The 13,660-nt window shown below is 38.6% G+C and overlaps 1 protein-coding gene across 2 annotated transcripts in view; it reads right to left on the minus strand.

The window, feature by feature from the left end:
* Window positions 1-13,660, minus strand: part of RNF130 (ring finger protein 130) — a 42,679-nt gene that overhangs the window by 24,822 nt on the left and 4,197 nt on the right. For both annotated transcript variants that reach the window (XM_057409539.1, XM_057409540.1), the window contains exon 2: window positions 6,714-6,908. In XM_057409539.1, the coding sequence (XP_057265522.1) occupies window positions 6,714-6,908 (195 nt within the window). The remainder of the gene's footprint in view (window positions 1-6,713; window positions 6,909-13,660) is intronic.

Consider the following 13,660-nt stretch of genomic DNA (forward strand, 5'->3'; position numbering starts at 1 on the left):
CTAAATCATGCTGATACATGTGAGATGATGGAGCGATGCCCCTGGATTTCCTCAAGCTTGACAAGGTCCAGCTGCCTCTGCTACAGTCAGCACACCAGACTCAAGAAAACCAATGCTTATAGTCTCTTAAAGATACAATATTAGTAGGTAGAACAGAGGTGTGCGACTTCAGATTCCCTGCAGACCATTTCCTAACAACCTCACCCAAAGAGCTCCTTATCTTCTACTGTAAGTTATACTACACTAAACACTGTTAGAAAAATTAAGATCCTTCTATTAAGCTACAAGATGCACTCGCTTCTTCTCTAAGCTGCTTCTGATGGGCACTATGAGGACAAACAACTTCATGGCTGGGCTGAGAAGGGGGGAGCACCCAGAAGAAAAATTTATGTTCTGGAACCAGAACTGCAGCAATGTTCACTTAAAATGGTAAGGACAATGGGTTTGGGTTTTACCATGTCCCTCTCCTTCACTTTTGACTGCCTTGATCATTCCACTTACATCGCATATTCCCTTTCTATAGAAGGACTTTTATCTTCTGGGAAATAATATTTTTAATACATGTGACCTTTCGGGTTCTTTACACTAGGGAAAGCCAAGCCGAGATAAGGGAAAAGCAGACAGATGTTACAATGATTTTGGAGACATTTCACACAACATTTTTAGCAATGCTTCTTTGCATCTACTTACACTGCAATTTTTTTTTGAAAAGGAAATGGACATTTCACTTAAATAATGATGCAAAAATAAAAACCCCACCACAAACTCGGTACAAAGGAGTTCATCATTTTATCATCCCTTTCCATAATCCATGCACAGAATTTTTTCTTTCATTCATATACTTTTAAAAGCATTTAACTATGTATTATGGTGAGTAAACTCCATTTACAGTCCTATTTAATGACTACTTTTACTGTTGAGGTATCAGTATGCTAACAGAGTAGACCAAATTTTATATTCAAACCTTGAACAAATGCAAATTAGTAAAAAGTAGAAGAATCACATTAAGTTTTGACTAGGGAAATGGTATAATCCTAACACATGACACTACTGAAAACTGTTCCTCATGTCACAGCTTCACACATTTCTGAAATATGTCTTTATCTTCAAAAGATATTTCTGCTTATTTGAAAACCATCTTTCTTCACTTATACTTCCAAACAGTGTACAAAACCTGCTACCTTAGATGTGGGTTAACACCTAATCACTGGTTACAGTGTTGCATTCTTAATCAATAATATTAACCTAATATAGACATTATTGGTCTAATCATCAATTTAAGACACTTGGATAGCAAAAGTCTCCACAATCTTGCATTCTGTAGTGGTAGTAGACAGCTTCCATTTTGCTATTTCTGGACAGCTGTTTGTATTCTCACTAATGGAAGTTGGAGCTAAAAAATCCTGGTATTTCTAAGAAGGGTAATCTGTCATGCTCCTGTATTTTCTTCTATCTACAACTTCCATACAGATCCATCAATCTGGAAAGTCATTCCAAACAAATTCAGTGAAGCACGAAAGAGAAATGGCAAGACAGCCTTACCCAAGGACACTACAAAAATATTTTTAGAGCTTTATAAATAGCATGTCCATAGATGAATATCATAAATCTGATTCCACCAAATCTATATAGTTTAGGAATTACTCAGCTGCTGGAGTTCAGACTTTGGATAAAAAAAAAAGAATGTAATTACTTACAGTCACTAACAGTCTCATGGGCCTTTTCACAGTCACAGAACTAATTACCCTTTCAGCTGGCTAAGGAAAAAAATCAGCCTATCTGCTATTTCAGTTGTGGATGAGGCATGTACCACACAGAAACACTGGTAAGAACCTCTGCAAGGCACTGGTTATATTAGCTTTGTAAAAGGGTTTCCCTGGCTTGTCTTGAAGAGACAAGTGCTTCCTTATGGTCCAGAATCTGTGCTTCAAACACGCTCCTCTCCACATCTTGCTGTCAGATGCCTCCATCTACTGTGTGACAGATTTTCCTGATGGATAGAACTCCCAAGAAACAGTTGGGAAAACAGCATAAAGTTTATGCTGTTGACGCTTGTTCACCATATTTTCAATCAGCAAACATTAACAATATAAAGTGATCAAGGATACATAAACTATGGTTAGACTATTGATTGTGTTGCCTTTTTTCAAGCTTCAACTTTAGTGAAAAGGAAGGAGAAATGAGTCATTAGTATGCCAGTGTAAATTAATAAATATTACAACAATAGTGCAATATACCACAAAATTTTGAGCTGTGGATTTAAGGTAGATCTCAATAATGCAAGGGAAGTTTTGCAGTGGATTTGGTATACAGCAGAAATACTTATCAGCACACATTTGTGCAAAATAATCTGCAGTGCCATAGCTTTCATGCACCAGTTCAGATTAGAGTTACATAAACAGACATTTGCGAGGAAAAGGCAAGCAGCAGAGGAAGAGATTGGCTGTATGCAGCGAGAGTGCCACAGGACAGTGGCATTTCAACTGCTGCTATCCGCAGTCTACCCACTCTGAATTAGGGCAAGAATCTCGAATAGCCATTAGATGGCAATACCTCCAAATTCCTTCCTGTCCCTCCCGCCTCTGACCCAGTGACCTAAAATAATCCACATAAAATACATTCAGTTTTATCATAGTTCAAAGTTAGTATAGACCTTGCTTTCTGTGCTAGTGTGCTTTTTAAGTGACTACAGGGCTATGAGAAATCCTCCCTATGAGGAAGCTGTTTCTGAGAGCTAGTGCTGGGCAGCTCTCCCACAGTACCACAGCAGAATGTCACCTTCTGTGCACATCAAGAAACAAACACCCTGCAGAAAATGAAGGCATCGGTTTTTCTGAAGTGCAATGGAGATTGACCTTGGTGAGATGCCTTCAGCTTGTTCAAAACACTTTGAAAGATTTACCTGTACCAGGTAAATAAAAGGTATTGTATCAGAAGTTGTTTAAACACTTCAGGAAATGTCTTCAGCACTGATGAACAGCAGTTAACTGGAATCCAGCAACTTCATTTTGACACTCTCTTCTATATTTGTTTATATTTTTCTGCCTGTATTTGTTCCATAAATTCTGAGTATGAAATTTTAAATTTAGAGGCTTCTTTGGCTTATACTTTCTATAAATCCAAATAAAAGTATAGATTTTAACAGATAAGCTCAATATCAAATTTAACTATTTTGTACTTGACAGGATTATCTCCACCAGACACATTACCTGCATTTCCTTCCTCTTCCCATAATTGTTTATAAAGGAGACAGCTACTACATATTCTCTCTACCACACAGGCCCTTTATTTACATTAGACATTATTCGTTCTGCTTTAACAGAACTAGCAGGCAAAACCACTCATAAAATTGCCTTCCTGTCAGTGATATCATAGTCTAACATAACCTATGCTGGGAAAGATGTTTTTCGCTTAGAGGACATCTGTGAGAATGTGTGAAATAAACTTATTTTACATGCACACAGTAATACATACATAGACATACACAGAGAAGAGGAAATAATGTTGCAAACAACAACAGGTTTTTGTTGCTTTTAAAGCTCACCAACTCCCTAAGATCAATACCTACTGTAAAACTCAAAGTCAAAGGGGCAGAGATTTACTGGACTATCACATAAGAAAAGGCAATTTCTGATACAGCAATAGAAACTGTTCATATGACATAGTGATGATAGACTGATTCAAGAGCAACAGCTCTTATCCAGCCACCAGAAGGCATTTATATTCTGCTACTTAATATGTTGAGCACGAACAAATTTCCATAAGATTAGAATTTTCAAATGTGTGTGCAACCATAAAATAACTTGGATAAAATACTAATCCCAGAGGTGAGAAGTGCTTCCTGAGCTCTTCTCATAGGTAATGACCTCTCTGTAGGTGGGCAACACAAAAATCTATCTAATATTTTACTTACTTTTTAGCGCAAACATTGCCTAAGCAGATGACTGGAATTCATGCAAATACCAAAGTAGGAAAGTGGGCAGTTCACAGAGCATGCATTACCAGCAGTTGCCACTTTCCTTTCTGCTTCACCAGGCTTGCTACAGAGCAGTATAAAAATTACGTTACAGTGATATAAAATGACACAAGGTCCATTTTCACCTGTCTATGGAAAGAAAATGTAGAGCTGTGAACTTGGTCATCATAATACAGCTGCAGAATTGTCTTGTGAAGAATGCATTTTTAAAAGAAAACGAGGAATACTGCACAGCACTAGATATCTTGCGGAAGCAAGACTAGCTTGGTGGCTCACCTTCATCTTCACTTTGTATCAACCTTACTTAACACCTATTTAAATGAATTAGCAGCAAAACAACTATTAGATACACAGCATCAATTCCTCCCCACCTTTAGGAACAGAAAATCCTAAAGAGATGTAGCACACCAGAATCTCAAAGTAGCAGATGATGTGGTCATTCACCACCTAATAAGCATACAAGGAGTGATATGGTTGAAACTGCAGAAAAATAAGACCAGAGAGCGCTGTGAACGTATGTAAGCCTGCTTTATGCACGTTCGTCAAGCTATATTGCACTTGGAATAATTCTCACTGAGGATAACGTGGGATTCCAAACCCTCCCTGTACTGAGGCTAACACCAAAGAAGGACTAATCTACATCTCAGTTACACAGACTTGCAGTTCCTACATCAAGCAAACAGGAAGTTATTTATAGAAAGCTCAGCAAAGCACAGAATGCTTAGGAGATCCCTCACACGACCATAATGCAATCAAAACAAAAGCTGTGGAATGACATTCCTCTTCATTACAGTGTGGTACTACGGTGGTACTTCATTTCTAGATAATTACTTTTAGTCTGTCACACAGTTTGAACACTTCAAATCAAATATTAATTTTGAGAGAGTGACTACAGCCCAAATCAGTGATAAGAGTATACCAGGGACTGAGTACTTGCAGCTAAACATCAGTATCTCAAATACTGATACATCATCTCTACTAATTATGTTTTTTTAAAGCTTGCCATGAATAAGTATTTTGAAGTCAACATGCTGAAGACAGTTTTGGCTTTTCTCCAAGTATCAAAGATTGAAACAGTTGCCTGGCTGGCTTACAAGACATCATTTTATCCACAGCATCTCTCATATTTTATAACCTTAGACATTATTTCAACTACCAGAACCACTGTACCTATTGATAGAGTTTCAAAGGCAACACACCAGTCAGAACTTGAGTGAACTAGGATTTCCTAATAAAAGACAGACACCATCCCACTGCTATAAAAGCACCTGCCAAATCTAACAGCATTACAAGAAAGAAGGTATTGAAGTTATAATTAAACCCTTTATATAATTGAACATGTAACAGGGCAAACAATGCTAGAACTGTAGTGTTATTCATAGTCTTTTTTTTCCTGCCATAGTAAGGTATACCAGGCCACAGAAGAAGTCGGAGATCATTGCTAAGCAGAGACTGCAGACCTTACAATCATACAGGAATTTACCTCAAAGAGAGACCAGAGCTGAAGGCTTAGGAAAGTGTTACCTCAGTAGAGAGAGAAGCATCAAAAACCACAAAAAGAAGATGGTAAAAAGTGTTTCAAGAGAACATGGGACTTTTTGTCTGTAGACTACTTGCAAAAATGTCCTAGGAAGGTACCTAAGATAAAACTGGATTGTCAACAGCCTTTGAATTGCCAAACAGAGGTCAAAATCTCCCTGAAAAATTCCTGTGGTACACAAAATTGGGAAGGTCAAACCCCACTAAACCAGAAGAAGCCACAAGACATTTCTCTTGTAAAAAAAAAAAAAAAAAAAAGAGAGAGAAAGAAGCAAACAGCAGTTCTTTAGTAAAAGAATTCAATTCTAACTGTGTGACAATATGCAGAGAAACAATTAGGGAATTCCAGTTTCCAAGCAATGCCCTAAGCTTAACAGAAAAAGGAAAGTATTCCAACAAAATAAAATCAGCCAGCCATCAAATATAGAAATATGCCTTTTCTGATTAAGCTAAATAATTCCAAACTGAAAAAAAACCTTCTGGGAAATCGAAAAGAATAGTTACCAGAATTGTGAACATCATTTTTAACCAAGGAAAATATTCATGTATTATTTCCACCAGCTAAAGTAACACACTAGTAACTGAGAAATTTTACACAGTCCTAAAAAAGTAGAAATCTGTAGAAATTCAGATTTTCATCACCATTCTTGAGCAGCAATACTCTAATTCTAGACAACTTAAGAGACGACTGCTTTCCAAACCCCAATGTTTTGTTGGTTCCTGTATGAGAACCCTCTGTAAACCATCATCAAAACCAGCATGCAAGCCCAGATCCTGATAACTGTTAACATCTCAAACTCCCACCATAACAGCCAGTTGAAGACATGCTACTATAAAAATTCTTCAGGTTCAGAAGCTTTGTAAAATTCTAGGCCTTCCATTATATGTTAGCGCTTCTTCAGAAAGGTTTGAAACAGAGTCCTCCTAAGATATTACAGATATTTCCTCCTTCTGAAACACATATATCCCCACTACAGAGGAAAGTGTTCCTCATTGGATAAAATATACACTACAGGAAAATAACTTTTCAGAATTACTGGCTTATTTTGCTATATTGCATACATGTAAGCATCATCAGAGAACAGGCTATTTCAAATAGCATCCGTGCACTTCCAAGATGTCTTTAGCAGTAGTTTATATGGCAAAAGAATACCTGGGCAGAAAAGAATTATGGTGAAGGAGATTATGTTTTATTTACCTTGATGGGTCATTGTCACAGGTTCTTCACTGGATATATTGTTGTAAATGACCACAGCTGAGGCATTATGTGAAGCTGCTCGCAGTATTTTCTCTCTAAATGTACAGTTTCCTCGCTGTAGTAAAGCAATCCACTGCTTGGTGTTTGGTGGAACTTGAAAACGTGTTCGAGGGTCACAGCCCAGGCGATCTGCAACTGCAATGGAAAATACATTCACACAGATGGCAATTTGTTCAAACAGGCAAAAAATGAAACAAAAACCCTAACTCCAAGTTTTGATGAATTACTTCACTGTTACATGCTAGGAAGCCACCGCCTCTTGTTAACAAAGCCTAAAGATAACCGCATTCTTACAGGAAAAAAAAAAATATTTAACGAACCAAGTCTCACATGCTAAAAGCTGAGACTATATACCCGAGAATTAGGCTCACTAACACAAGCTATTTTTAACTCTAGTGCAGCTAGAACAATGAATTCACATTTGAATCAATACCTGCCTAGAGGCTGAAAAACATTACAATATGGATCATCGGCTATAGGCATTTATGAAACAGCTGTTTATCAGCCATTCTGGGGGATATAACTTTTTTTCTAATGCAGTCATAAATATCACTGTAGTGGGAAGTTTAACTAAACAAAAGAGGTTGTGAAAACAGGATTTCTGAGTTATCTGCCATGTGCAGGCTACGGTAAAAAAGAACAACATTTAAAGCTGATCTTGTAAAACCCCAGCAGCCAACACCGGCTTTTTATGTGCGTGCATTTTGCCTACAAGAAAGCGCATTCAAATTCATAGAGAAACAAATGGTTTTGCAAACACGATGTACTCAAGTTGTCAGCTAAACAGGTACTGATGGCATAAAGGAGGAGTAAGAGAAATAGCAAATGCCAGATGCCTGAATTCAGCAGAATGCAAAGCTCTTTTGTCCTTTCTGATGCTGTAATGTATCCTGGAACAACGCAAACCCACACAGAGCTATGTACAGAAGGCACAAAATGAAACACAGAAGATATCTTCAGGGTACAGCAGCTGAAATTGATGAAAGACATTTCTGTTTACACAACTGTAAACACACAATTTCGTGTTATACACTGGTCATATCATTAAAGGAGTTTAGAAATTTAGAGCCAACAGCAACTTCTAATACAAATATATTTACCCTTTCAAATGCCAAGAGTACAAGAATCTTCGGTTACTAAAAATGGTTGGGATAAACAGTGATTTTTCAAGACATAAACAAACAATTTATTTGCATAATAGCTCTGAAAGCATTACAGTTCTTCAGAGCAATTCAAATGAAGTGTCCCATGTTTTTCTCTTTTTAAAGGAGTGAGTTCTTCAGCACAGAGGATGAGATTTCAGCAAATGATCTACCACAAAAAACATCCAGTTTAACCTGTCAGCTGGAAACAAAACAAAGATTTTTTTAAGCATTCTCAGCTTAACACAGCTCAGGTTAAAACCTGTAGCAGAGGAGATTCAAACAGCTAAAGGATCTTTACTGAAAGAAAGAAAATCTTTTGCTTGCCTAAAGAGAACTCGTGCAGCTGAATCTATACCGTGGCAATCACACAGGCAGTCATCACATCTCTTAATTTGGACAAGAAGTGCCTCTCCCTCTTCCCCTGGAAGGAGGGTGGGGAGCCAGAGACAAGCACATCCTTTTCACAACTGTTTTTCAAGGCTGTATTAGACCTTTCAGACATGGTAGGTTATTTGCTGCATTTCTGTATCTGTGCTTTTGTTTTATACAGGAATCAGGGAAAATCTGAAATACAGATGCCTGAAGCCGGTTTTTAGAGAGTATTTTCTTCCATTACCCTGACGTTATTACTTGAATCCCTTTGGAAACTGCCAGCTAGCACTGATCCACACATTGTTTTGGAACGCCGGTGAGAGTCATCACAAACAGCAATGACCATAGGAGTGCACTTCCATATCGACTGCACTTTTTAGCTTGTCTTTAGCCTTACATTTAAGAAATTTAAGAGAACAGTACATTTTTTTAAAATGAAATAAAGGAAAATGATAGAACCATAACATGGCACATTGCAACAAACCCTGATGTTAAGACATTTTGCCTGTTAAGACAAAGGCAATTCAACGCACACTTCCCCCTTGCTCAGAACATTTCCACTTGCAAATGCAGGAGGGAAAAAGCACCATCAGACTCTGACAGGAAATTTCTCAAGCCTTGAAGGCTAGAAATCCCATCCTTCCCCAGTAAAATCATATTCAAGAATCTTGATGTGATATATCCTTTGGAAAATACTGTTCAATACATGGTCATAATTCCACAAATCCTCCTCAAACTGACAAAAATAACTCTGAAATTACGGCCAACATAAATTTACTTAAAATACACAGGATGGATGAAGAGCAGTAATCCTATGGATCAGATAGTTTGCTTCAGTACAATCACGCTCAAAAACTAAAATACCAAGTGAAAATAAAAATGGCCACAAAAATAAGGTAATGGGCTGGAAGCAGCAAAAGGCACATTGAAAATGAACACGGCACTCAAAGTTTGTTACACAGTAGAGTTTAGCAATAATTTATGTAGGCATCTTTACATTTTGGGCTTAAAAACAGACAGGGAAAGCAGAAAGAGGTAACAGTAACTGCATCTGTGGGAAAAGTAGTTCAGAATTTTCTACCATGGTAGAGATCAAAGTCTTTCAGCTGTGGACAGAGCTATGAAATGTTACTGGATAGAGCAACAGGATTAGGAAACAAGATATTAAGAGATAAAAGCTTTCCAGAGATAGACCAACAAACACAACTCAAATGCATACAGCATGTTATTCCTGACTAGGTGGATTCAGTACGTCGAGATGAAAATTTAACAGCTGACACTATTATCGTAGCACTATTTTAGTACAAAAAACATTTAGGAAAATCCAGTTGTTTTAGACAAACCTGAACTGAGTATCTGCAAGTCACTCGAGAGTCAATGAAAAGTCACAACCTTCTTTTCTTTACATTAGCAACCTATTTCACCACACATGTCATGTAGTCTTTTCACTTTTAACTAAATAAAATTCAGGAACAATAGTATAAAGTCTGAGTTTTTCGGCTCATCTTTTCAATTCACAATACAACCTGAGAACAGGAAAGGCTTATAATCACGGTCACCCTCCCAGTATAGCGAGCTGGCTAAAATAAATCATTTATATACCTGACAAGCCAGGCATATCAGTTGGTATTTATCAGGGACAAAAATGAACTGTTTCAGCAAGACTCATCATCAACAGCTCTCCATTATCATGCAATCCATGCTCCATTGTCCAAAGTCCAAAAAGGATATAAAAGACTACGGCTTGCAAGTATTACCTGGATGAGCATACAATCATTTAGGCTGGAAAAGACCTACAAGATCATCAAGCCCAACCACTGCTGAATCCATCACTAAACCGTGTCCCAAGTGCCACATCTACATGTCTTTTAAATACCTCTAAGGGACAGGGACTCCACCACTTTCCTGGGCAGCCTGTTCCAATGCTTGACAACCCTTTTGGTGAAGAAATTGTTCCTAACCTCCACTCTAAACCCCCCCCGTACAGGTTGAGGCCGTTTCCTCTTATCCTATCCCTTGTTACTAGGGAGAAAAGACTGATCCCCACCTTGAGACAACCTCCTTTCAGGCAGTTGTACAGAGCAGTAAGGTCCTCCCTTGAGCCTCCTTTTCTCCAGGCTAAACAGCCCCAGTCCCCTCAGCCATCCCTCATAGGATTTGTGCTCCAGGTCTTTCACAGGCTTTGCTGCCTTTCTTTGGACACACTCCAGCACCTCAATGCCTTTCATGTAGTGGGTGGCCCAAAACAGCAGTCCATATCAGAATGAAAAGTAGCTTCACATTAAATTGGTATTTGTCTAAAACAAACCACTTGCATACAAAGAGATATGACCACCCATATAATTACAGAAGATATAAGCATACAGAAAGCAATCCAAGCATTCAGAGGTGTGCTCCTCTTCTGGCTTATTTGAAATACAAGTTATTTACTCTGCCTTTCCCTTCTCCGTGTCTACCCATGTACCACAAATGTGCTGGCAAAAAAAACCAAATTTTCTGTTAGAAGTGGCAGCCTGCTGGGTTAAAGAGCTATGTACAATGTTGTTGTAAATATCTCCCTTCCTGCTGTAGGCCCCAACACCACAGAAGAGCCTCTTTACAGAGGGATCAGCTGCAATTTAAGTATCTACTATTAGGCTCTGTGTTTATTTTCAACTTCAGGAGAGCTCCAGTTTCCTCTTGCAGAACACATAGGATTGCTCAACTTGCATATATGTTTCTCCTTAAGCATTTAAGTGGGTTTTGTTTAAATTCAAGAGCCCTTCCTGCTGAAGGACTAATGCATGTGACAGCATTTTAGGGATTCATATGAAAGAATTAGCTCATAATGCAAAAGATCCAACCAGGCTTCCACAGCTACTGAAGAAGTATTTTTGCAGGTTAACATCAGCACGGAATCGTACTTCCCTTCTCGTCTTCTCCAATTGCATGACCAGGTCCTTTAGCCTTCCCCCTGTAAGAGGGATAGCCATTTTGCAGGAGCAAAAATGAAATTAGTAGGTCAGCTGTCAGAGGCTTTGTCAGAAGTACACACCTGCCCGAATGCATACTGTCTCCTACTTGTGAACACTTACATTACTCTTGTGTTGCTTCAAACATACCTGTGATGTCCCACTTCAGCCAAGTTTGCTGCATTGACTGTTTTCAGACTTTGTCCCCTTTTCACAGAAAAAAGCCAGTACTATGATCCCACACTCTGGACATTAACTATTGCCTTCCTTCCCTCCCTCCCCTTTTTTATTATCAATATATAGATAGATAGATACATGTAAATATATATTTAATATCAGATCTTTTAATACTGATTGTAACACTCTACTCTCTAAGGCCAGCACCAGTTGCCAGAGCTGGTCTGTCTCAGCTACATATACAGAAATACTTTGAAAGCCTGACCTTCAATCACTGCAATACAATGGAGAGACACCACCAACATTTTGAGGGGCAGCAACTCAAGAGACTTACTGGGAAAGAAAACAGCACATGGGAAGATTGAGTCCCATGTAGCCTGCACCCCAAAGCATTCCCTCAGGTGCTACATAGCACACCTGACCAGCAATGCAGACAGCCTTGTGCAACACATTAGTTATAACTGTGTAATAAAGCTTCCAGAAAAGGAATTTGGCTAGGAAGTTTATAGATGCAGCACCGCAGCACCAATTGATTCCAGTTTCAAGGAAGGATACTAGTTCTTTGCTATCCCATTAGGGCTTAATACATGTAATAGATACCTTTTCTTTCAATGCATTATTACTTGTCTTATTATCAATATAGAACTTCTTCAAGCCAGTTATAACTTCAACTTCTTAAAAGTTGTGTCCATGAGTTATATACAGTGATATTCTATTATCAAGAGCTATTTCAGGTAATTGCTTTGACTAAAGCTGGCTTTAACACTAAAAGAAACTTTTTGAACAAGAGGTAATCTTGTTTCAAGGAAGAAGTTAAACAAAAGAAAAATCACTGAAGCTTGAAAGAGTCCTGTAATAGTCCAGATGTAATCGTGTTAGCTCAGTCAGGATACTACAATTACGACTAAAACCTCCAATCTATAACCTCCACTTTCGTTATCAATTAATGACTGCTAATTAAGCTGGATACCGAGACCAGTGGTAAAGGATGGATGCACGGCACAAGATTTTTCTTCCACTATGATGTATTTGATTGTTGCATTTTCCTAAAGCCTGCTGCTTTGGATTCTGGGCCAGAAAGGAATATGAAATTCTGTCTGAATGCTACCTAAAGCTCTGCAGTTACCAGGAAACTGGCATTTTAAACCTTCTGCAGCTAAAACTTGTTCACACAACATGTTTATGAAGTGTCAGATGCCACCAAATGCTATAGTTACAGTATTATGCACAAGATACACCTTCATTCCTAACCCTGAGCCAATATTGTTTCTTCCCCACTTCCACATTTTTCTAACATATGTTTCTTCTCAAATTCTCAGTGTCCTTGTGCAGTCACAGCCCTAATGCCCCTTTAGCAGAGATCTCTCCTTTCTAAAAGTTCTTTCTCCAATGCAGATTTCATACAACCGGCATCCCCACATGCTGTTAAGATTCCAGTCTCTTTCCACTCCCCTCACCCCCTCATTTCTGACCTATTTGTTCAGTGAGTCTGAGCATTTTCAAGTTCAGCTTTGTGTCTGCTGCTACTTCACTTCCTGTAAGTCCCACCTCCAGTCCTCATCACTTGCCTGCTTTCGCTAGCCAAGCCAGCCAAGGTGCACAAAAATCTTACCTCCCAGCAAGGTCCAACCATCTAGGAGGACTATGAGAGAAAAGAATTGTTACAGCTAAACCCAGGACAACACTGGATTGATGTTTCCAGCCCTCAGCTGTGTATCCAAACCCAGGAAGACATGCAATAACCCAGAATCAACAGTTACAGAAGAGTCCTGCTCACCATGGAGAACATTTTTGAGGGAACTAAGCCACAAAGTGCTGAAGTTTCTACCAAGAACCACTAAAGTCAGTTTTCAATGGCTTCTACCTTGGTTTTCCATAGCAAGAGAAATATGTCCGACACCTAAATGTCAGCACCACAACTAGTGTCAGGCACCTAATACCAGTGATGCTTAAGAGCAGAGGACACTGAACTGATACAGGACTGAAAGCTTACATAGTGAACGTACAGACCCTGCCACAAGTACCTAGACAGCTACTGCAAGAAGTCTGGGCTGAAATGACTGGTTCCACAAAGTAACAAGTAACAGATTACAGAACTGAATGAGAAGTGCTCAGTAACCATATCAAAGAGATAATATAAACCTGAACTATCAGAAAAGCTGTATCAGGATGTGAAGATGCTTTTCACTATTACCCTTTCATGCAGAATAAGAAGAGCTTTTTTTTTAATCTGCATATACTC

This window comes from Pezoporus wallicus, unplaced genomic scaffold, assembly GCF_028554395.1.
Source record: "Pezoporus wallicus isolate ANWC-B61680 ecotype Strahan unplaced genomic scaffold, APGP_CSIRO_Pwel_v1 contig_8166, whole genome shotgun sequence".
NCBI lineage: Eukaryota > Metazoa > Chordata > Aves > Psittaciformes > Psittacidae > Pezoporus > Pezoporus wallicus.